The sequence below is a fragment of the Sporobolomyces salmoneus genome (assembly GCF_050403485.1).
Source record: "Sporobolomyces salmoneus JCM6883 DNA, S_salmoneus_JCM6883_v1_ctg6, whole genome shotgun sequence".
In the NCBI taxonomy this organism is placed as follows: domain Eukaryota; kingdom Fungi; phylum Basidiomycota; class Microbotryomycetes; order Sporidiobolales; family Sporidiobolaceae; genus Sporobolomyces; species Sporobolomyces salmoneus.
The window spans coordinates 504,400-525,040 of NW_027481157.1; the positions used below are offsets into that span (position 1 = coordinate 504,400).

General features: G+C 52.3%; 7 protein-coding genes across 7 annotated transcripts; 3 read left to right on the plus strand and 4 right to left on the minus strand.

The window, feature by feature from the left end:
- Positions 1-818: 818 nt before the first annotated feature.
- On the plus strand, positions 819-1,889 carry JCM6883_006746 (uncharacterized protein; the record flags this gene model as incomplete). Its single annotated transcript, XM_076629767.1, has 1 exon — positions 819-1,889. One exon carries the CDS (start codon positions 819-821, stop codon positions 1,887-1,889), a length of 1,071 nt encoding a protein of 356 aa, XP_076490394.1.
- A 410-nt stretch (positions 1,890-2,299) lies between these two features.
- PSD1 (phosphatidylserine decarboxylase 1) lies at positions 2,300-4,246 on the minus strand (the record flags this gene model as incomplete). The annotated part of the gene is made up of 6 exons (XM_076629768.1): positions 2,300-2,533; positions 2,593-2,753; positions 2,813-3,296; positions 3,359-3,592; positions 3,654-3,817; positions 3,880-4,246. 6 exons carry the CDS (start codon positions 4,244-4,246, stop codon positions 2,300-2,302), a joined length of 1,644 nt encoding a protein of 547 aa, XP_076490395.1.
- Positions 4,247-4,794: 548 nt separating this feature from the next.
- On the minus strand, positions 4,795-6,114 carry JCM6883_006748 (uncharacterized protein; the record flags this gene model as incomplete). The annotated part of the gene is made up of 4 exons (XM_076629769.1): positions 4,795-4,893; positions 4,960-5,623; positions 5,691-5,767; positions 5,839-6,114. 4 exons carry the CDS (start codon positions 6,112-6,114, stop codon positions 4,795-4,797), a joined length of 1,116 nt encoding a protein of 371 aa, XP_076490396.1.
- A 1,284-nt stretch (positions 6,115-7,398) lies between these two features.
- JCM6883_006749 (uncharacterized protein) lies at positions 7,399-11,624 on the plus strand (the record flags this gene model as incomplete). Its single annotated transcript, XM_076629770.1, has 11 exons — positions 7,399-7,458; positions 7,535-7,561; positions 7,707-7,731; positions 7,896-8,166; positions 8,230-9,841; positions 9,907-10,018; positions 10,080-10,240; positions 10,310-10,408; positions 10,472-10,807; positions 10,866-10,997; positions 11,058-11,624. The coding sequence occupies 11 exons, from the start codon at positions 7,399-7,401 to the stop codon at positions 11,622-11,624; spliced, it is 3,402 nt and encodes a 1,133-aa protein (XP_076490397.1).
- Positions 11,625-11,958: 334 nt separating this feature from the next.
- JCM6883_006750 (uncharacterized protein) lies at positions 11,959-15,733 on the minus strand (the record flags this gene model as incomplete). Its single annotated transcript, XM_076629771.1, has 4 exons — positions 11,959-13,243; positions 13,310-14,881; positions 14,962-15,482; positions 15,575-15,733. The coding sequence occupies 4 exons, from the start codon at positions 15,731-15,733 to the stop codon at positions 11,959-11,961; spliced, it is 3,537 nt and encodes a 1,178-aa protein (XP_076490398.1).
- A 1,731-nt stretch (positions 15,734-17,464) lies between these two features.
- JCM6883_006751 (uncharacterized protein) lies at positions 17,465-19,056 on the minus strand (the record flags this gene model as incomplete). The annotated part of the gene is made up of 7 exons (XM_076629772.1): positions 17,465-17,505; positions 17,587-17,725; positions 17,785-18,099; positions 18,159-18,624; positions 18,691-18,754; positions 18,827-18,936; positions 19,013-19,056. 7 exons carry the CDS (start codon positions 19,054-19,056, stop codon positions 17,465-17,467), a joined length of 1,179 nt encoding a protein of 392 aa, XP_076490399.1.
- A 296-nt stretch (positions 19,057-19,352) lies between these two features.
- JCM6883_006752 (uncharacterized protein) lies at positions 19,353-20,213 on the plus strand (the record flags this gene model as incomplete). Its single annotated transcript, XM_076629773.1, has 3 exons — positions 19,353-19,577; positions 19,644-19,714; positions 19,778-20,213. 3 exons carry the CDS (start codon positions 19,353-19,355, stop codon positions 20,211-20,213), a joined length of 732 nt encoding a protein of 243 aa, XP_076490400.1.
- Positions 20,214-20,641: the final 428 nt, after the last annotated feature.

The window sequence follows — 20,641 nt, forward strand, 5'->3', positions numbered from 1 at the left end:
TCAGAAGAAAATCTGGAAATTTCCGTGTTCAAGATTCGTTCATTCATCCCCGTTCGTGTAAGAGTGCTCGACTCTCCCTGTGCACCATAGACCGAGCTTCATAGAGTGTGCAGGATCAACGTGATTAACTCTGTCGACCTCGAAAGGAAGTTGGAACCTTTCAAACGAAAATGAAAATTCTTCAGAGTCCTCGGGTCGTTCTCCCATGTCCCTCTCCTTCCATGCTCTCGCCGCGCTATTTCTCACGCCCCGTACACTGTCTTCTTGAGGGCCCGGCTTCGAGTAGATCCGAAGAACAAGGTGCGACTTTCCCTTCCGCTTTGCATTTCCGCTTTCAGCAACTTCTGTCGCGAAAAGTGATCTGCTTCACTTTCGCAAAGTTTATGCTCAGAGGCTGGCGACTGTGCGAAGTAGATCAGTGCTCGGGAGAGAGAGATAGACTTGATCCTGCGAATTACCTCGGTCTGCTGCCAGGCAGCAAGAAAGCGAGGTCAACCGGTCAAGTTTTTTCTCGTTGGGTTCTGCTCGACTGTGATGGAATTCTCTTTCTCTTCCTCCTCTGACTACACTCGAAACGTCTTACAAACGTCGACTGTGCGAATCTCCAATAGCTTCGAACTGCACAAAGTCGGCAAAAGATGCACCTTCTTCAAGCTCAATCAGACAGTGCTTTATCTCCTCTTTCCCCGCTCGCTCGTCCTCGACCTGTTCGACCACAACACGAACGTCGTCTCTCAATCAAGTCTATTACCGCCTCTATTCGCCGGTCAACATCGTTCTCGTCGCTGAAGGATGAGTCGTCTTTCGCAAACTCGTCGATGCGAACAAAACAACTCGAAGGCGCAACGACGACAAGGAGACCGGCTTCGCTCTTCTCATGGAAGTCGAGTAGATCAAGTATCGTGGTCACCAGTACCGCCGGAAGTCGGAAGGAGGAGGAGGATGCGAAAGAGTTCCGAAAATTCAAATTTCCCCAAACTCCCTCTACTCCCTTCGCTTCTACGCCCAAACATCAATACCTCCGGACTTCTTCCTCACCCTCTTCCGTCCATCCCCTCGTCATCGAGATCGAATCGCTCCCCTCACTTCCAGAAGGCACCTACAAACCTCTCCCGTCCAAAACCTCTGAGCGTCCATCTCTCCCTCCTTCCCTTCCCGACTTTCGACACTCTACTTTCCAACCTCTCGCCTTCGATACCGATTCAGTAATGGTACCTCCTCCGCAGACTTCGTTCGCGAAACGCCTCGCGTCGAAAGGTCCGTTCCCAAACCGCCCTCTTTCAACTCTCTCTTCGACTTCGAGCGGTCCTGTTCATTCCTCCTCGTCTTCTCACTCGCCATCCCCTGACAAAGCATCGACTCCTCCACGAAGCACCTCGTCTCCTCGTCTCGAACCGCGATCTCCTCGAACCCGCACACCTCGTCGTTCCCGTTCGACTCCAAACCTCTTCTCCGCGTCATCCTCCTCGCCTCAGCCCGCTCCCCCTACTCCTCCCCCTTTGCCTATCACTCATCTCTCGCCCTCTCCTTCTTCTTCCTCGATGCATCGTTCTCCCTCGTTCACTCTTTCCCTTCCGACCGTCGCAGAAGTACCTCCTTCTCCGCCGCCTCCCGTCCCTCGTCGCGTTCTCCGACCAATCGTGATTGCTCCTCGAACCCCTTCGACGCCTTCAACTCCGAGCTCGAACCAGAGTCAATTCTCCTCTGCGAATAGTTCACCTCGTTCTCTCGGGACTTTCGAGCTCAAACAGGAGGCGAAGATAGTCGAGGAGAAGGAAAGTAGAGAGGAAGAGACGAAGGAGAGAATCGACTGGGCGGATCTTGAGAGAAGATTGAGGAATTTGTCCGAAGATCGATTGCAGGTTCTTTTGGCCGAGTTGAGATGTTGAGTACTGAATGTCGAAGGTGGTAGAAGGTTAGTCGTATCGTTGTTGTCATACCTATATTCGAGCAATGTTTCCTTGATGGAGTGAAAATCAGTTTTCGATTCTTACCTCTGCCTCGATTCTATTTTCGAGGCGTCTCGCGCGCGGTCGTCAAGGCGGGCGAGATCGTATACCGGAATGAAAACCCGATGTTCCAAATTTGCCAAGGAATGAAAAGCTGCTACAACGAACGATTGGACAGGGAAGTTGAACGATTTTGCGAATGGGGAAGAGATTGGGAGGAAAAAGGTAAGCGACGAGAGAAACGGGGGAGTAAGATGTCTAGCGAGTGTAACCCAAAACGAGAGAGGTGGGGTTGAGCTTGTTGGGCAGAAAGAATCGAAAATGGCGAGATGGAAAGGAGGTACGAGGTTTTAGACGGTTCCAAAAGCTTGACCCATCTTGACCTTTTCGCCATTCTTGACTTTAAACTCGAAAGTTTGAGGAGCTTCGAATACGAGTACGATCGTACTTCCTAGCCAGAATCCACCGATTTCGTCTCCCGATCGAAGAGGTTGACCTCCGAGCATTTGGGACGCTTGAGCGTAGGTGGCTTCCGAGTAAGTACCGGGAACGACGGGGCGCTGGGGCGAGTTCGTGCGAAGAGACTGGAGAAAAGAATAATGAGTTACGGGACAGAAGCAGGAGAAGGAAGCTCGATACGTACGGAATCAAAGTTGACGCGGATCGAACCGACGTTCGTCGCTCCGACGGGAATCATCGAGAAGAAACCGTACCTCCAGCGACCGAGGAGGGCAACTCGTTCGTTCAGGACGAAGAGATCCGACAACTTTCCGACCATCCAAGGCGAGACCGAGAAGAGTTCACCTGACGCGATTAATCGGTCAGTGAGGGAAGGAATAGAGGGAGTAGGATACGAGACATACCTGCGAAATGCCTCCTTCTTTCAACGACCCAGTTCGTCGGCGAGTGATAGCGGTGGTAGTCCCCAGGAGCGAGGTAAACGACAGCGAAACACAACTTGTTGCCCTCTTTCGGTTGAAGAGCTCCTTTCGCAATCTCTTTCGCGACGGCGATATCTCCACTCATACTCCTCTCGGGTGCTCCTGGTCGTCCATCTTGCAACGAAGCATCTTGAGCAGGGGGTCTCTTCGCCTCGTCTCCATGGTCTCCGATCAGTTCGTCGAGAGAATAGTTGATTCCGTTGACGTTTGCGAATTCTTTCTCGTCGACAGAAGCGGCTTCGGCGTTGTGAGGGTGAGAAGGAAGTCCGTGAGGCGTTTGGGGGATTCGAGCGTCACCGGCACCGTTAAGTAAAGCGTCAAGAGAATAGGTCGCTCCTTTGATCGATTCAATTCGACCTTCGTTGATGACACCGAAATTGACTACTTTTCCGTCTGCAGGCGATACCTACGGAACGAATAGATGCTCAGTAATAGCAGTGAGCGAGAGAGAAGGTAGAAAACACGCACTATAGCAGAATCGGCGATTGGTCGAACACCAGGTTTTAATCTTCGCATGAAGAATTCGCTCATTGACCGGTACTCCCTCAGATCTTCAGGATCACATTCGTCCAAGTTGACACCAAACACCCAAGAGTAGAGCTTGTAACCAGGAACGCGGAACCAGACGGGAAGTTGGTACGAGTTGAGAGCGCCGTAAATCCGAGAAATCGATCGAAGAGGAAGAGCACCGATGACATGAACCTGTGGAGACGGCGGGACATCAGCTCAGGAGATCGTGAACGACGTAAGATGATAGACTGACCTGCCAAGGACCCTCTACTTTGACAGAACCTGCTTGATACGGTTCTTTTCCCTTTTCGCTCGCTTGCTTGTAAAACGTGAGGACTACGAGAACCGCTGCACCGAGAGAGACTGGGATTGGAGCCCATTTCACCGGAGTCTCTTGCCACCTTTGACGAAGCCGAGCTGCACACAGAAATCGTCAGAACTTCGGAACGAGAGAGAGATCGAGATTCGGCCAAACTGACAGGTGAACGAAGCTTTCTCTCCTCCTGATCCCGGATAGGGTTTCCCACCACTGTTCGAAGGTCCAGCTTGAGGTTGTTCAATCCCTTGATCACCGATGCGTTGCTCGCGTTTGACGTTTCTTGCGCTCGAGAACAGTCGTTGAGTTCTCGCTCTGGCGGCACTCGGGGCGCGTAGAACAGCTTTGGGAGCTCTCAGGAGTAGTCCAGGACCTCGCAAGAGGAGAGCAGGACCACGTAAGACGAGGTCTCGTTTCCTCCAAGTTTGGCGTGGGGAATTCGCTGGTTGGGTCGAGTAGGCCGCAGGCGCGTTCGGTCTTCTATAGCGTAAGGCAGGAATCCATCGAGGGACTCGGGGAGGCGGAACCATGTCGACTGATGCGCGGTGAGGTGAAGGAAAGAGGTCAGATCCAAGTTCGCGCGCGAATCGATCGTTATCGCCGAGATCAGAGGATTGTCTCGACAACTCACTTGCTTCGGTAGACATCTGTCAACTTCGGTAAGAGAGTAAACTCGCTCAAAAGAGCGCGGGCGCTCCGCATAATTTCCCACATCGTTTTGCTCAGGCCCCTTTCGCATGCTTCTGCAGATCAGCTTGCTTGGAAGTCTCCAAGTCTCCAACTGTCCTTCGCTAGCGCTGCCGAGCATGTACTCAGCGAAGCAGAAATTGAATGTCCGAACGAGAAAGCTTCGTTCCAGCAAGAAGACGGTGTCCAGATCTTCGCATGTATCGCCACTGCTGCTACCAACCGACAGTTCACTGCAAAGCCCAGAAGAAATTTCGTCAGAGGGCGTAAAAGAAGCTACCTCGACTAGCAATTGCAAGAGCTGCCGTTCGCAGTTTTTCAGATTTCTGCCCAAAATCGCTCATTCTCGTCATCCCTTTGGCGCCAGCGTCTCGCTGATTAGACGATCTCCTTATTGATTCGCACCAGTTTCTCCTTCAGTTCCATCCGTCTCGCTAGGCTTGAAAGTAGCGACTCCCACCGAAGCATGATACAATGCCGTTTGATATCCCTGTATGCTTGTCAATGATTCAATCAGTCTCGAATCGCAAGTACTGATTTGAAAGAGACAACGCACAGCAGTATACCAACTCCAAAGAGCGCTTTCGAGTAAGCTTTCGGAAGTTTCGGGTTCGAGAGCAGGTTCTTGACCTGTCAGAGGAGTGATCGGAGGCGGAGGAGGGAATGAGATGGGGAGCTTCGAAAGAACGACGAATGGTGCAGGGGGAGGAGGAAGTCCATTTGTAGAACGGGGAGAAGCGGAGTTGTCGGAGCGAGGTTGGATCGGAGAGGGTTGAGTTGCTACGAGATGAGGCGGAACTTGACGTCCTTCGGCTGACGCTACAGGTTGAGGCTGAACGGGCAGCAGGTGCGATTCCAGATTGGGAGATTGAGGTTCATAACCAGGACTTTGCGATCTATCATCCTCCTCCTCCTCTTCCGCTCTCGATTTCCCTTTTGTGTCATGACTTGGATTGAGTACTCTTCCAGACTGGTATACCGTAGTATTCGAGGATGTTGCAGGGTTGTTGGCGAGTTTCGCGGCTTTGCGAGCTTTCTTCTGCGACCCGGTCAAGCGTTTACGCTTCTTCGTCGCTGGTTCAACGCTTTCACGGGATACTGGAGTGATGGAGAAGGCTTGCGCTTGTTCAGAGGATGCAGAGGACGAGGGTTGCGCTGAAAGTAGCTGAGAAGTCGAGGCGATAGGCAGAGGGTTTGGAACCGTCGACGGGCCGTACCAGCTGGAAAGATCGGTGGAGACTTAGTCACGGAGATCACGTACTGTATACGCAGGTGAAGCGAACGTACAGAGGAGCCTTGGCCTGTCTCTGTGCGAGAGATCGAGGAGCTTCAGCAGGGGGCAAGAATCGATCTACATGGGCCGCCTACACGAAAGGAGCTCTTTGATGTCAGTGTCGCACGCACATGTACTAAGTGGGACGTTGCAATGGCTCACCTTGAGCTCCAGGAGAGCTTCTTCCCAGCAATTGACCAAACCGAGAGGATCGAGGTATGCTTCTTCTGCTACATCCGATACCGGTTTCTCCTTCCTCACAGGTTTACTACTCCAACTGACTGTCACTCCTGGGCCGTAATCGTCTTCGTCTGCGGCTTCCTCGTCGTAATCTTCTCCGTTCAAGATGAAAGTTGATTCTTCTTCTCCTCCCTCGTTGTACTCGTTGTCGTCTAGGTAGTCTTCATCGTAAGCTTCATATACCTCTGTCGCGGCCATGGCGAGTCGATTCGTTGATAGAGGGTGAGAGGTAGAGCGAGGAAACTTTTGTCCCTCAACTTACATCTCTCCCAACCTGTCAACCGTCTCACGAGCGCTCTCCAAGCTATCGTATCGTCCGTGCTCACTCTGGCCGGCTCACAGAACTCGAATGAACCCTGTTCCGGTCGATTTCCGTCCGATCCTTCTCCTCTTCGACTCGTCGGAACTCGAGTGGAAGCGTCACACGCGCTTGAGCGGGTGGCACACGTGTGTAAACAGAAGGTCGGCTCGTAACTTCGGACCGAAAGAATCAGTCCCAGGTCTGAGGAGTCACGCAGACTCATCTCAACTCCTCCTCGCAAAGTTCAAACTTATCCGTGCCTCCATCCGGTCATACCGCATACTCTGGGCTGCGGACTCAGATTCATATCCTCTCGCAGCAACTGTAGGCAAGCTATCCCGCTCTGTTAACTTCTCGTCGCGGGCAGAAGCGGCAAGGGAACGGGAGGACGGGACGGTGAGGCGAGCCCTTCGCCCTTCTGAGCCTGTGTTGAAGACAATCAAGTTTCGGTTCAAGGCCCTGAACGGCATGAGCGAACGTTCTGTGCGACCTGAAGCCACGAGTTGAAGAATTCCGGGCTGTATTTGGCGAGTCTCTTCCTTTTCCCTTCTGTCTTCCTGCCATAGCGGTGAAGGGTCGAGGACCAGCAGCCCCTCTGACGACGAACACTGTCCCGTGGAAGTCAGGCCTAGCGCTGAGCAGTATGAGGCGCATGAAGAGAGTGGCAAGCGCAAGAATGGTTCCGCTTCCGCTTCCCCTTCCCGCGGTCGTATGCGATCAGACTACAGGAAAAGGCTTAAATAGAAAGGAATGTACCTTGTCCCGAGGCCTGTAGATTGCGGGCTCCTGCTCCGTGGAGGTGCACCGTGGAAGAACGAAAACGGTTGCGAAAGTTTCGCACGGTTTTGCTTTTTACTGTCAAGCTGTTCCCGGCGTTTCTTCGATCCGTCGGGTTTTTGAACACCGTACCACGAGCTCTGCCTGCAGGGGGAGAAAGGGGATTTGAGCCTGTTGGTCTCGCAAGGATGGGGTCGCCGCGGGGGGTTTCACCTGAAAAATACGCAAGAGGGTCGGGAGCCTTCATGTCACTGTATAATACTTAGTAGCTACAAACACATAGCTCAGAAAAGCGAGAGAGAAGAGGTGGTTTTGTAAGAAAAACTCCTCGAGCTCTTTTTTCGAGTTGCTCCCCACTCAACGACCTGAACCTCTCAACCCTCGGCCCCGGCCTCTGCTACCTGATGGTCCGCTCAGAGCCCACCTCAGCCGACTTTGATCCTGCCCGACCCTTCGTCTGTTCGGTAAGTCTCCCCTCTCGGAGCTAACTTCTTCACTTTTGAGCAAAACTAAAGAAGAACCTCTCTCTCGCCTCTGTAGGAATGTTCGAGTCGCTATACCCGTCAAGTAAGTACTTTTCATTCGATTGAGCTAGCCGTTCGAGCTCCGCGGGAGGTGTGGAAGTCGAGAGAGGAAGAATCGCTCCGAGGGGAGGTGCCCCTCTCTCCCCCTCCTTCGGTTCAAGCTGACGCTTTGCTCTTTTCGTTTGTAGGAACATTTGGATCGGCACATCACTGGTCAGTCTCCCCCTCGGTCCCTACCTTTGGTCGTCCGAGTCCTTCCTTGCTGATTTTCCCCACTTTTTCACTCCCTCTCTTTTCTCGTTGCCCGCTTCGCTCTCTCCCCGTTAACCGCTCGCGGCTCATCGTCATTCGTCAATCTTCTACTATATGAACAACAGCGAAACATCGAGCGGCGAAAGATCACATTTGTGATACGTGCGGAAAAGGATTCGCTCGAAAAGACATTTTGAAACGTCACCAACAGGGTCATGAGAAGCAGGCGGCGTTGGCAGCAGAAGCGGCGAGGGCAGAAGCGAGTGGAGTCGAAGTGACGACGACCGCGAAAGGAAAGAAACGAGCGATCGCTCACGAAGTGCATTTGGAAGATGGAAACGGACCTGTGAAAGCTCCTCGAGTTGGTCGAGCTTGCGCCCGTTGTCGTTCGAGCAAGTGAGTCAGAGTCCTTCCCTTGATCTTCGTCGCCCTCGCTGACTGTCTCTCGTCACTGGTTAGACTTCGTTGCGATGGAGAACTTCCTTGTGCTCGATGTCAAAAAGCTGGAGTCGATTGCACCTTCGATCGACCTTCGAAAGTCGCTGCTGGACGGTCCCACTCGATCGCCATGTCGGACGACAGCCCAGGAGGATCTTCTGGCTCGCAAGGAGATTCGGACGACCGAGTCGCAGATTACGACGACGATTTCGGATTACCGATTCTTCCAACTCCTCCTACCGGATTCGAAGGATGGAGACCGCCTCCGAATACCTCTTTCCCACCTATTCCTCCCAACTACGCTCTTCCTCCTCGTGCCCCCGGTTCGTTACCTCCGAACAGTTTTCTCACTGGAGGTGCTGCCGGACCAAGCTACTATCCCCCAACTTCAAACCCTTACAACTACCGTCCGCCTGGAGCGACCTATCAGAACCCTTCCATGTTCCCTTCCCTCAGTCTTCCTCACCACGTCGGATCTCCTCTCAACCCTTTCGCACAACAACATCAAACTCAAATGCCTCAATCCGTCTCGGCTCCCGCTCCCGCTCAAAACGCCCACTACGACGACTCTTCATTCGGTCGACAGATTGGCGAGTCTTCGAACGATTTCCTCGACTTGATCTCGAGTGGAGCGAACGACGACGCGATTGATTGGTCGGTACTCGGAGCCGGATTCAGTGGTCAAGCTTCGCACAACTTCACGCCTCGAGGAGCATCTCCTGGTACGGCGAACGACCTGGGAGCCGGTCTGTTGGCAGCCGCCGCCGCAGCAGCCGCGAGTCAACCTCTCTCCGATATGCGACACAACGGAACCACCGAAGCGGATCCGACTGCGCCTGCCGAAGCTTACGCTACTTCTGCGGACGAAGACAATGGAGATGGACTCACCAACTCGAGGAGGAACCGTCATCACCGTAACTCAATCGTCGAATCCGACAACGCCGCCGTTTCTCTCCTACAACTCGCTTCGGCAAATCATACACCTAGAGTCTCGCCCGAACCAGAATCGGCTCCTTCCTCGAGCAATCACGATCACAAACCGGCTTCCTCGTCTCGCCTACATCAATCCTACGTCAACCCTGCCGATCCGGATCACGAGATCGAAACTCCAGAAACCGCTTCGCAAGGATTGCGATCGGGTGAAGAAACTCCTCGACTCTCTCACCTCGCTCCTCATACGCCCTCAGATCCTTGGCCTCTCGCTTACCGACCAACGGAGCCTACCGAAGATCCCCTTCCTTCTTCCGCTCGAGGAACCGGTTACGGATCTCGAGCAACTTCCCCTCCGCCTCATCAAACCTCTGCTTCTCCTCTCAATCAAGTTCCTCACGTGACGGAATCGACTCGATACCGTATCCTGTTCAAAGTTCGCGAACTTGGAGATCCGTCCCTTTCGGAGCGTTACGTCCCGCGACTCGAACTTCTCGAACTCTTCGTTCAACTCTACTTCGACAAGTATCATTCGCTCTTCCCCCTCTTACACAAACCGACGTGGGATCCGAACACGGCGCCTAGTTTTCTTGTCCTTGCCGTTGCGAGTGTCGGAGCGAGGTACGCTCACGAACGAGTCGTAGGATCGAGCATGCATGCTCATGCCCTGCTGGAATGCTCGAGGAGAATGATGCAAGCGATGGTGAGCTTTACCGACCAGTCTTTTCTCTTACGGTGCTAGAATGTTAATTCGACTCGTTGAAACAGGGTGACCTCGACAACACGCTGATGAGAACGGTAGCATGGCAACAAACTCTCTTGATCGTTCTAATGACCGGTATGATCAGCGGAAACAAACGAGACCTAGAAAGAACTCAGAGTGAGTCTTTCTTTCCCCTCTGAGCGTTCTTTCGTTCTTCGCTCACCCTATTCCGCTCTAGCTTTCTCGAGTATGCCAACTACTTTTGCTCGTCGTCAAGGTTGGCTCAAGATCTCTTCATCTCTGGAAGGAGATTCAGCAGAAGGTGGTTTGTCGATCGAGGAGAAATGGAGGACATGGAGGGATCGAGAAGAGATTCGAAGGCTTGGGTTCGGTGCGATCGTAAGTCTCAAGTTCGCGCCAATCTCTCGAGAAGCGAGCTCACAGACAGTCTATGATCCTACGAAACAGATGGTTGATTGTATGGGAACGGCGCTGTGGAACACGGAGAACGCCGCTCTTTTTGCCGATGCGGCAGATACTCCTCTGCCTTGTTCCGAAGCACTTTGGGTAAGCTCATTAAACCCTTGAATGATCGAAGGCCATGACTTAAGATTGTCGTAACTTGCACAGAACGCTTCGACCGCTCTTCTCTGGCAATCTGCTTACCGACCCGCGACCGCTCCTCCCGTTTCCCCTACGACTTCTGCAGCCATTCAGCACGTTTGCTCACCACTTCCTTCTTCGACTTCACCCATCTCTATCGCCTTGTCAAAGAACGTCTTTGCGTTATTCACCGTGCTTGCATCTCTTCACGCTCTCGGCTGGACCAAAGATCACGCCTCGTGGACCGAAAAGAGTTTGTTGAACGGGTTCGATTTGTCAAACGGTAACGATATCAAGGTCGAGGAGGAGGAGAAAGAGGATGAATCGAAAACGACTTTGTCTCGCGGTCTCAACTACTTCCAAGTGAGCACTCTTCTCCGAATCGATGTTTGCGCGTGTCACTGACGCTGTATCGTCGTAGGAAAACGTCCTGCTCCCCGCTTCGATGCTCGCGAGATTGGATGAACCGAGCGTGACATCTCAGAATGGAACGATGGCACTCATGCTCCATCTCGCCGCTCTCACGCATCGTCTACCGCTGAGGACACTCCAGGTACGAGCCTTCGTCTCTTCCTCGTTGTCGAGCGGAATGACCAACGTTTTCTTGTTGTAGCCTCTCGCGCGAGTTTCCTCTCCTTCGACTCACGATGACCTTCACGCATGGTCTACTCGTCAAGGAGGAAGAATCGCTCGGGAAACTTTGTATCACGCCGGTCAACTCTTCGGCCTTTCATGTTCACCATCGACGAGCCTAGCGACAGGTACCGAAAGTCCCCTCGAACCTTTCACCCTCTTCTACTCGACTCTCGCAATCGTCGCCTGGATCAAGGAGAACTCGACGGAGAACTCGACAACATCGGACACTGGCGATGAGCTCGCTCTCGACATTCTCCGAGATCGAGCCGACCCAACCCTGTCTGCGTTCTTTTCACCTTCTGCCATTTCATCATCGATCATTCCAACTCTCTCAGGACTCGGACGACTCACAGATCGCTCAACATCTTCGAAGGTCCTCCGACTCGCCGCGACTCGACTTGTCGGACTGAAATGCTGGAAAGTCGGCGAGAGCCTCGGAAAGACTCTCATGGAAGTCGTTGCGAGGGAAGAAGCTGGATCGAGCTCTGCCAATGGTACTGTCAAAATGGAATTGACTTCGGTACTCACCCTAGATTCTCAATAGACGCCTTTCTTCCTTCTTCTCTCGTCTTCCCCCGTTCTTTTCTATCTCTCTTGATTTGTAACTCTCTCTCTTGCTCTCTGTTGTGTGTTCTGAATCTACTCCTTCTGAACGAATTGCTTCTCAGATCAGATCAAGAGGAGAGAGGAGAGAAAGATGAGTTGCTATTCGCGAACAACAGGACAGAAAACGAAAGGTGAGCAAAAGGAGTTGTTAAAACAATAGTTACTTCTGCTTTTGCGAGAGAACAGAGGAGGGAGTGGGGAAAAACTAATTACTGTATGTAGACAACGAGGAGAGAGAGAGTGGGGAAGAAGTAAGTAAAAACGGTATAGTATCATTGTTCTCCGAGAGATGAAATCCAGCTGTCTCCTCCGATCGCACTTTCAAAGTCGAACTCCATCCCCATGACGAGTCCTCTCGTAGGGGTCGCAGCTCTTCCGATCGGAACACCAGTCGAGTTCCAGGCGTGCGATGTGTCTTCGGAAGCGAAGAGAGGGACGGGCGCGACGAGGTGGTGATGAGAAGACGGAACGAGTTTCGAGGGAGTTTCAAGAATCGGGATACTCCTCGGCGAAACGTCTTCGAGATCTTGCGTAGAATTGTTCGAGAGATCGTGAGAGGGTTTCAAAGGCGAGCAGGTGACGAACGACGTCGAATTTGAAGCGGTCCAAACGGATTCGGAGGGTTCTTCCGCAACGAGAAACGTTTCCAAGTCGAAACTTAAGGAACCTCCAGTCGGTGCATCACCTGACCTTGACCTTCTGTCCGATTCATCCGAATCGACGTCCATGCTTCCTCCACTCCATTCGGCCGCTCGATCGAGCAGAGAGACATCGTTTCCCTTCGCTTCGGCTCGGAACACCTTCCTTGGATCGAGGGCAGTCGAGAGCAACCTCTGACGTTCTTCCCGTCGAATCGCTTCGTATTCGGCGTGTTCTTGGGAAATGAGCACTGAGAACGCCTCTTCGGATTCCGACTTGCCGGGAGAGGTTGAAGACGGTGAGGGAACAGGTGGAACAAAGGGAGGAGCTCGAGCTGAAGTCGAAGGTGGGAGAGCCGTCGAAGGAGGAGCGGGTAGAGCGGAAGGAGGAATTCCCATCGCTTCCATGGCGAGTTTCGTCCCTGTAATCGTTCGGATCGCGTCGAGTAAACGGAGACCGAGTCGTTTGTCGTCAGCAGATCGAGCTGCGAGATCGGCGTCTGCCTCCGAGGTAATACAGGTCGATTCGTTTGTGAGCGGATGACGATCCGACGGCGCGGTCGAAGATGGCGAGATCGGTACCGACGAAGGAAGGCTACGAGGAGTTTGAACTGACGTCGTGGCGGGTGATACGACAATTGCGGGAGTTGGAGCATTGCTCGAAGAGAGAGGAGCGTTGATAGAGGGAGGGAAATGAGATTCGTAAGGAGGAGGTTGATCCGAGTAGACTGCTTCCGCAAGATGAGGTCGAGTGGGAGGGGGGACGACAGACTCGATCGAAGTCGAAGCAGAGAGAAGAGGGGCACTGGAAGGGCGAGTCGGGAGAGGGAGAGGTTTACGAGTTGAGGTCGGTGACGTTGTTGAAGAAGAGGAAGACCCGTCGCCGAAGGGCTTGATAGGCGAACAGTGATTGTACAGTCTGCTCGATAGATTGTCAGCAACGAGAACGAATTTCGAGGGAGTCCAAAAGAAAAGAAGGACTCACTCTTTTGCTTGATCGTTTGTCCCATCCCAACTGAGAGAACGCTTGAGAGGGACTTTCGACGTCTCGTCCTGCATCTCATCGTCATCTTTGACGACTCCCCGAGATAGTCCCTTGATCTTGGCCTCTTCTTCCTCCTGCATTTTCTGCAACGCCAACGCTCTCCTCCTCCTCCTTTCGGGTCCTTCGATCCACTTCACCTTCTCCTTCCTCTTCTTCCCATGCGCACCGTCCATCTCGAATCCAACTTCCTCCTCCTGACGCTCGCAGAGGTTCATCTCGAGTCCAGCCAAAACGGGTTGAGGTTCTGTCGGCGGTACCAATAACCAATGTCTGACCCTCTGATCGCTCTCCCGCTCAGCGAGCGCCTCCTTCGCGTCCCAGTATCTCGCTTCGAAATCGTCTTCGTCGTCTTCCATCCCGCCCGCCGACGATAATTCCGAACAAGAACTCGCCGAACTCAATCCACTCAACCTCGGTCTCCTCCGAGGTTTCCCATCTCTACCGATCATCGATGCTTGATTCGCGAGTATCGAAGTCGACGGGAATGGAAGGGTAGAGTGTGAATTCGACGAAGAAAGGGGATGATGTTGACTTTCGATTTGAGGTTCGACGAATTTCCTCCTCCCTCCGGCTCCTCTCCTGTATCCACCCCATCTTCCAACTCCACTTCTCGTTTCTCTACCTCCTACCGCACCGGGAGTTCCCGGACCCTCTGAACCTGGATGGGTTCCTTCTCCTTCTCCTTCGAAATTTGGCATTCCTTCGACGGCGAAATCGTCGTAATGACTACTAACTTTCTTTGTCCTCTTCGGTCTCGGTCCTCCTCCAGCCGCGACTCCAATTCCTGGCATCAAACTCGGCGGTCTTGCGAAAAATGACGCTCCTCCTCCTTGTTGTTGTTGCTGGTGTTGGGGGACTGACGCAGCTTGAGTATAAGCTTGATGGCTTGTCGCAGCGCTCGCGCGTCGACCTGCGCCTCGTCGATTTCCTCCTCTTCCTCTTCGAGCGGGCGGAGGTGGAGCGACGACAACCTCTTCTTCGTACGGATAAACTGATTCGTCGGGTTGAGGAGCGTAAGCACCTCGTTCGGATCGAGGTCGTTTCGGAGGCTTGACTCGAATCTTGAGAATACCGGATGAGGTTGGCTGAGGTGCGGGAATGACTGGCGGAGGAACGGTGGATGGGAGGGCGGAAGCGGGTTGAATAGGTTGAACAGAAGTGGAGGCGAGAGCAGAAGTCGAAGGAGGGAGTAGAGAAGGGTCGATAGGTGTTGAGGTTGCCGGAAGTATCACAGTCGAAGTTGAGGAAGGCACAACCGGTTTCACGTCGTCGAAGATTTCCTCCATTTTGACCACAGTTTCTCCTGCTCCTTCTCCTCCCTGAATCCCCGGCGTCATCGAATCCCGAATTCCTTCCGTACTCGTACTCGCAGCGACCGATAAACTTCCCGCCCTCCTTGTCGATTCTTTCCTCTTTTTCCGACAACTCGAACATTTGCAACAATTCCGACAAACCGGACAGAGTAAGGTCGTACCGTTGACGAACGAGTTTGATGATGTGAGATCGAGATAGCTGGAGTTCACCAAATCATGATCAGTTGCGGGTCCCGAGTGAGGAGTTTCGAGTTGGGAAAAAAAAAGGAAGAAACTCACTGTTTTTCGACACAACGTTTGCACCAAATCGTTTTACATTCCGGATTGTTCGAGCAAGTCATCCTGAAATCGCCTTTGTTGATCCCTCGATGATGATGACAAACTCGATTCAGACTCGTCGTTCGAACCATTTCTGTCGAATTGATCGTCGTCGAAACTTCTACTTCTGCAACTCCTGCTGTCGTCGTCGATACTGTCGAAGAATCGGCTTTCGCTCCTTCAGGTTGTTCGAGTACCGCATCTTTACTTCGCTGCTTGCTTCCCTTTTTCCCTTTCTTTCCTTTTCCTTTCACTTTTTTACTCTTCACTACGACCGTCTCAGATTCATCTCCCACGCCATCTGCAACTGTGCTAGTCGAAGTCGAAGGTTGAGTCAGATTGAGGGAAGTCGGGAACTGTTCAAAGGTCGACGAGGAATTGGGTTTCATTTCTGGATCTGGCGAGGCAGTTGAAGAGGAAGTTGAAGAAGCTGGTGCTGAAGGGGATGGTGGATGAGGTAATGGAGAAATTATTGAGTTGTTCTGTTGCAGTACAATTGAAGGAGAGTCCCCCGTTCGATGATCAGCTGCATTCTTCACTCGTCTTTCCAACTGAAGAGAATCATTGTACTCACTTCTTGTTCAGACAAGTTGTTCCCCTTGAAGACCAACTTGAACCTGGCTCCTGTTGTTCCTCCCGCCGCTGTGACTCCCGGTTGAGATGGTTGAGATTCTTTCGGAGCGAGAATGGTCGAAGGAACTGCAGGAATCGGGAGACTGGAAGATAGTGGCATCGAGAACTCTGGCACTGCTGGAACTGAAGAAGTCGGACCGAGTGAAGTCGGATTTGATCGAGTCTGCAATTCCGAGGAGGAGAGAGAAAGGCAAAAGGGAGCACAGTAGGGAGAGTTGTGGAGAAAGAAGGAAGGAAGGTTGAACGATCAGCGAATCGGCAACTCGCTCGAGAGGGCGTAGGATGGCTTACCATATCCACTTGAGTGCGAATACGCGAGTCCTCTATTCAGATCAAAGGAAGGAGGAGAGTCAGAGTTGTTTCTTCCCCCCCATATGGCGAGCGCCTTCGAGATTACTCATTTCCGAGCTAAAAATCTCAACTTCAGCTCGGATGAGGGAAGACTTACCTTTACACCTCGAATAACCCAATCAGATCCAACGACTGCCCTGGATTCCAGCTTGATCGGATCGGAAGACGAGAGCGAGAAAGTCTGACGAGTCCACTTTCGGAGAAACCCTAGTACTTGGGAGTAGCCTCGCGGCACTACCTTGTTCCGAATTGACTGCTCCTTGTATCGAGCTGGATCAGGGACGGGCCGGAGTCGAGGGTTGGGAGAGGAGGAAGATCGGAGAGTTTTCCTCGGGAACCGAGAGAAGCAATTCGGACTCTAGGAGTATCGAAGGAAGCTCAGGTCGATGTTCAGGCTCGCTGCGGAGGTTGAATCGGCCTGTGTGAGGGTTGCGAGGTGGCTAAGGCGAGAGTGGTCGAGTTAGAGAGAGTTGGAGGTGAAAGGAGAGTTCCCCTAATCGAACAGAGCTGGCATACAGTCACTACAATTACGAATTATGAATTTTTTGAAATGAACCAGATCAGTGATCTGATTTTTCTGAAAAACGACGAGGATATCGATACGAAGCGCCTGAACGTACCTATCGATCATCCTGGAAAAATCCAGGGCGAGAGAGAGAACGATTCACGACGAAGAGTTGAGAGAGATTCGCTCGAACTTGCAACGAAGTGTCGCGAGACGGTCGTTCAGGCGCGAGCATGTTCAAGTTTGATCAAATCGGAACGCCCGGGAGTGGAACGGAGGAAAGGGGAGGTGAGGAACGAAGGAAAGAGCGTCGAATTCCACATTCAGATTTGCGAAACCTCTTCGGACGTCTTTCTAGGTACCGCATTTGTAGCTCTCGTGTAGTCAGAAATGCAACGAACGCAACGATCGAGAGAAACTAAAAACGCGAGCAAGTTGCAGGTTGAGAGAGAACGAAATGAATCGGGAATTAGAAAGAGAGGAAAGTGCGACGCTCGCCATGCCTAGAGAGCGCCGTAGAACAGAGTGTGACCACAGAAAAGAAGAGAAAACTAAAGAAAGAGAAACCAGAACTAGAGAGGCGAGAATAACGTTTTGAGGAGCGAAGGGGAGAATAGAATTTTGCGAGTGACCGGACTGAGAGGGACGACGAGAGAGGGAGAAGAGGGAGGAGGAGGAACGAGGGTCTATGTGAGAACCGAGAGGAAGGAAGGATGAAGTTTGCGATAGTGTAGAATGGAGCGAGAAAGGATATAGGATAAGCTTTTTGAAGAGGAAATGGACCCAAAATAGTGAGAGCGAGAGAGCAGCAGCAGGAGATACCGTGGAAGAGAAAGAGTCGAGGGGCACAGACGAATAGTCGAGAGAGAGAGAGACGAAGATGACGAAGGAGAATTAACCGGGAAGCGATTTTGTGTGAACGAATTTGCGAGCGAGAGAGGAGAGGAGAGTGAGACGATGTCGAAAAGAGACACTCTAAGCGGGAGGAGCTCCCATCGATTGTTGTTGTTGTTGGTCTGCAAAATCCGAAGAAACGGTTAAAGTGGTCAGTCAAAATCGTCACACGTATCCGTCTGAAGCGTTCCTCCCGAACTCACAAGCAGCCCATTGCGCGCCGTATTGAGCTTGCCATGCAGCCATAGCTGCTCCAGGGTCTCCACCTGGAGGAAGTTGACCTTGCGGAACAGGAACGGGAGCGGGGTAGGCAGGTTGTTGTTGTTGAGGTGCGCCGCCGTACTACGCAAACACGCGAGATTAGTTGACGAGGTTCTCGAAAGAGTAGATAAGAAACTTACTTGACCGAAACCGCCGGGTGCAGCTGGGGTAAAGTTCGAATTTCCTCCTCCATCCTCACGCGACTTCCCCCAACTGCATTTCAATCCCCTACCGTGTACCATCGTACCTTGCAAGTTGACGATCGCGTTGGCAGCGTTGTCGTGGCTGTCCAACTTTATGAAGGCGAATCCTCGATCGGGTTGCATTCGGATCTCCACAATGTACCCGAATCCTTGGAAGAGCGGGATCAAATCGGCTTGAGTGACGAAAGGTACGAGGTTACCGACATAGATCGTGGTGTTGAATGCTGAAGCTTGAGAAACGACCGATTCGTACTAACGGAAAGAAAAGGCAGTGAGCAACCTCGTTCTGCGCCAGAAATCTTGCGACTCACACTTCCACCGGGTCCTCCTTGTCCGCCTGACATGCCTCCCGACATTCCACCGCGACTTCCTCCCGCTTCAGGAGCGGCACCGTTGTTCTTTTGATTCGCCCAGTTACACCTGATCGCCCTCGAACCCAAGTATTCCCCGTTCATTGCCGCGATTGCCTGTTCTGCGTCGGTACGATCACGGAAAGCCAAGAAGCCGTAGCCCCTTGACTTACCCGTGTTCATATCCCACATTACGCGGCAATCCGACAATGAACCGAATACTTGGAACGCTTTCGTCAAGACTTGATCGTTGACTTCGGGCGACAAATCTCCGACGAATAGGTGGAAGTGGTTTGTGAGGTCTTCTTTCGTTTGATTCGTGTTTTGGTACGCCCAGTTGCACTTGATTTCCATGTCGAAGATCCTTCGTCCCGAAAGAGTTTGAAGAGCGGTTTCGGCGGATTGCATCTCATGGTATTCAACGAATCTGTGTACGAACGAGAATCAGTGCTCAGGACTCGGGTTCACGCTAGATTGAGAATAGAGAGCTTACCCGTAATTCGCACCTCCGTGTTGGAAGTTTCGGTCGGGAATGATCTTTACTCCCAAGACAGGTCCTGGACATCACGCCGCACTTACACTGTCAGCCTGCCAACGCAGACAGTGTGAAAGGGCAGAGAGAGACTAACCTGCGACGGCGAAGATTTCTTGCAACATGTATTCCGTAACTCGAGGCGACAAGTTTCCAACATACAAGTGGGCACGTTTGGGAGGTTCTCCTCCAGGACCCAACATGGAGCTGAACGAGGATCGAGAGAGGGTGAGTCAGACCCTCAGAGAGGGAAGGAGAGAGAGGGAAGATCAAGGTCACTCACGGAGCACCGTACGCAGCGGGAACTTGAGCAGGGAACTGGTCCATTTCTAGATCTCTGTGGCTTGCTGTTGATTATTGAGAGGTGGGAGAGGACGAGGCGGGAGAAAGGAAACGCGAAAGAGAGTTGAAGCTAGTCGAGGGAAAGGTGGTAGAGAGCCGAGGAAGAAGGAGAAGTCGGAGGGGGTATACAGGGAGGTGATTCACTGATCGAGAGGATGTGGAAAGAGAGGGAAGAAGTTGCTGAAACGTCGTCGTCGTCGGCTTCGGGAAAAGCTTCATCATTGTGAGCTCTCCTTCTCTCCTCACCTCTGGCCGAGCTATACTTCGACACGCGTACAGCTATGGCATCTCATCACTATCCCTCACACCCTCCAACCGGCGGGAAAGGACTCCCACCTCCTTCAAACTTCTCTCAACCTCAACCTCAGCTATCCTCCAGCGTCGGCTCGTCACAGTACGCTACCTCTCACAGTCACATTCAAGGTCAACCCCCAGATCTCGAGAAGCGATTCAAACTCAAAGTGAGGTACCTCAAGATTCAGAAGAAGTATTTCCGATCTCTCGAGGTACGCTTCCCTCTCCCGCACCAGTCCTAGAGCGCCCTGCTGACCATTTCAGCTCGATTTATACAGGAGAGGAAAGATCTGGAGCTGGAATTGGCAGAGAAAGAAGCGAAGCAACAAAAGTTACAAGACGAAATCGAGTTAGTTTCGCTCTACGGCTCTGCCCTAACGTTCTCGCTGACTCTGACTATCGTTCCGTGTAGTCTGATACTTGATCAAATCCATCAGTCGGATTACGCCCACCTGAGACCGAAAGACGACAACATCTTTTCGGACGACGAAGGAGAAAACGAGAATGGCACGTCTGGGATCAAACGCGAACGAGGCTTGGACGACGAAGAGCGCGAGAGAAGGAAAGAGTTGGAAGAAGAGTTCGGAGTTGACTCGAACCAAGCAACAGTCGTAAGCTCTCCTCTGTCCCGTCCGATGAAACTAGAAACTAATCTTCATTCTCTGCGTCAGAACCCTTCGGCGTTCGCTCGCTCGTCGACCCGAGCTCAACCACACTCTGAAGCTCCAACTCAACGGATACCCGAAGCGACACCCTCGACGTCGACGAATGATCAGATTCAACCACCGAACCCTAAACGAATCAAACTCACTTTCGGTTCCGGAGCTCCCAACATCTCTGTACAGTAGTCCATCGATCGTCTTCCTCCATTCATACTTGTTACTTCCTTTCCCTGTCGATTCGCTTGATTCCTAAGTAGTGCTTTCTTTCGTTTCCCGTGTTGTTCCGATTTTCTGTAAGAAATGGTTTCTGCTTGTTCTTCCGATGAGTTGAGTCGAGGCGGGACACCCCGGACCGGAGCTGAGCTCGAGACGTTTTGCAGGGCGCGCCGGATTGACACGTGGAAGCCAGTCAGACGAAAAGAAGAATCTGAAAGTTGCGAAAGTCTCCCGCGAGAAAGTCCAAAGACGGTATATTCAAACGCGCCATGTCTCCTTCATGTGCTGCGCAGAACAAGTCGCGAGCGAAGAGACAGGCAAAGCAGCTCGAGCCTTACCAGGTCGCTCGTACGAAGTCATTGAGCGGGATCGCAGACACACAGACGCTTGATAGAGTA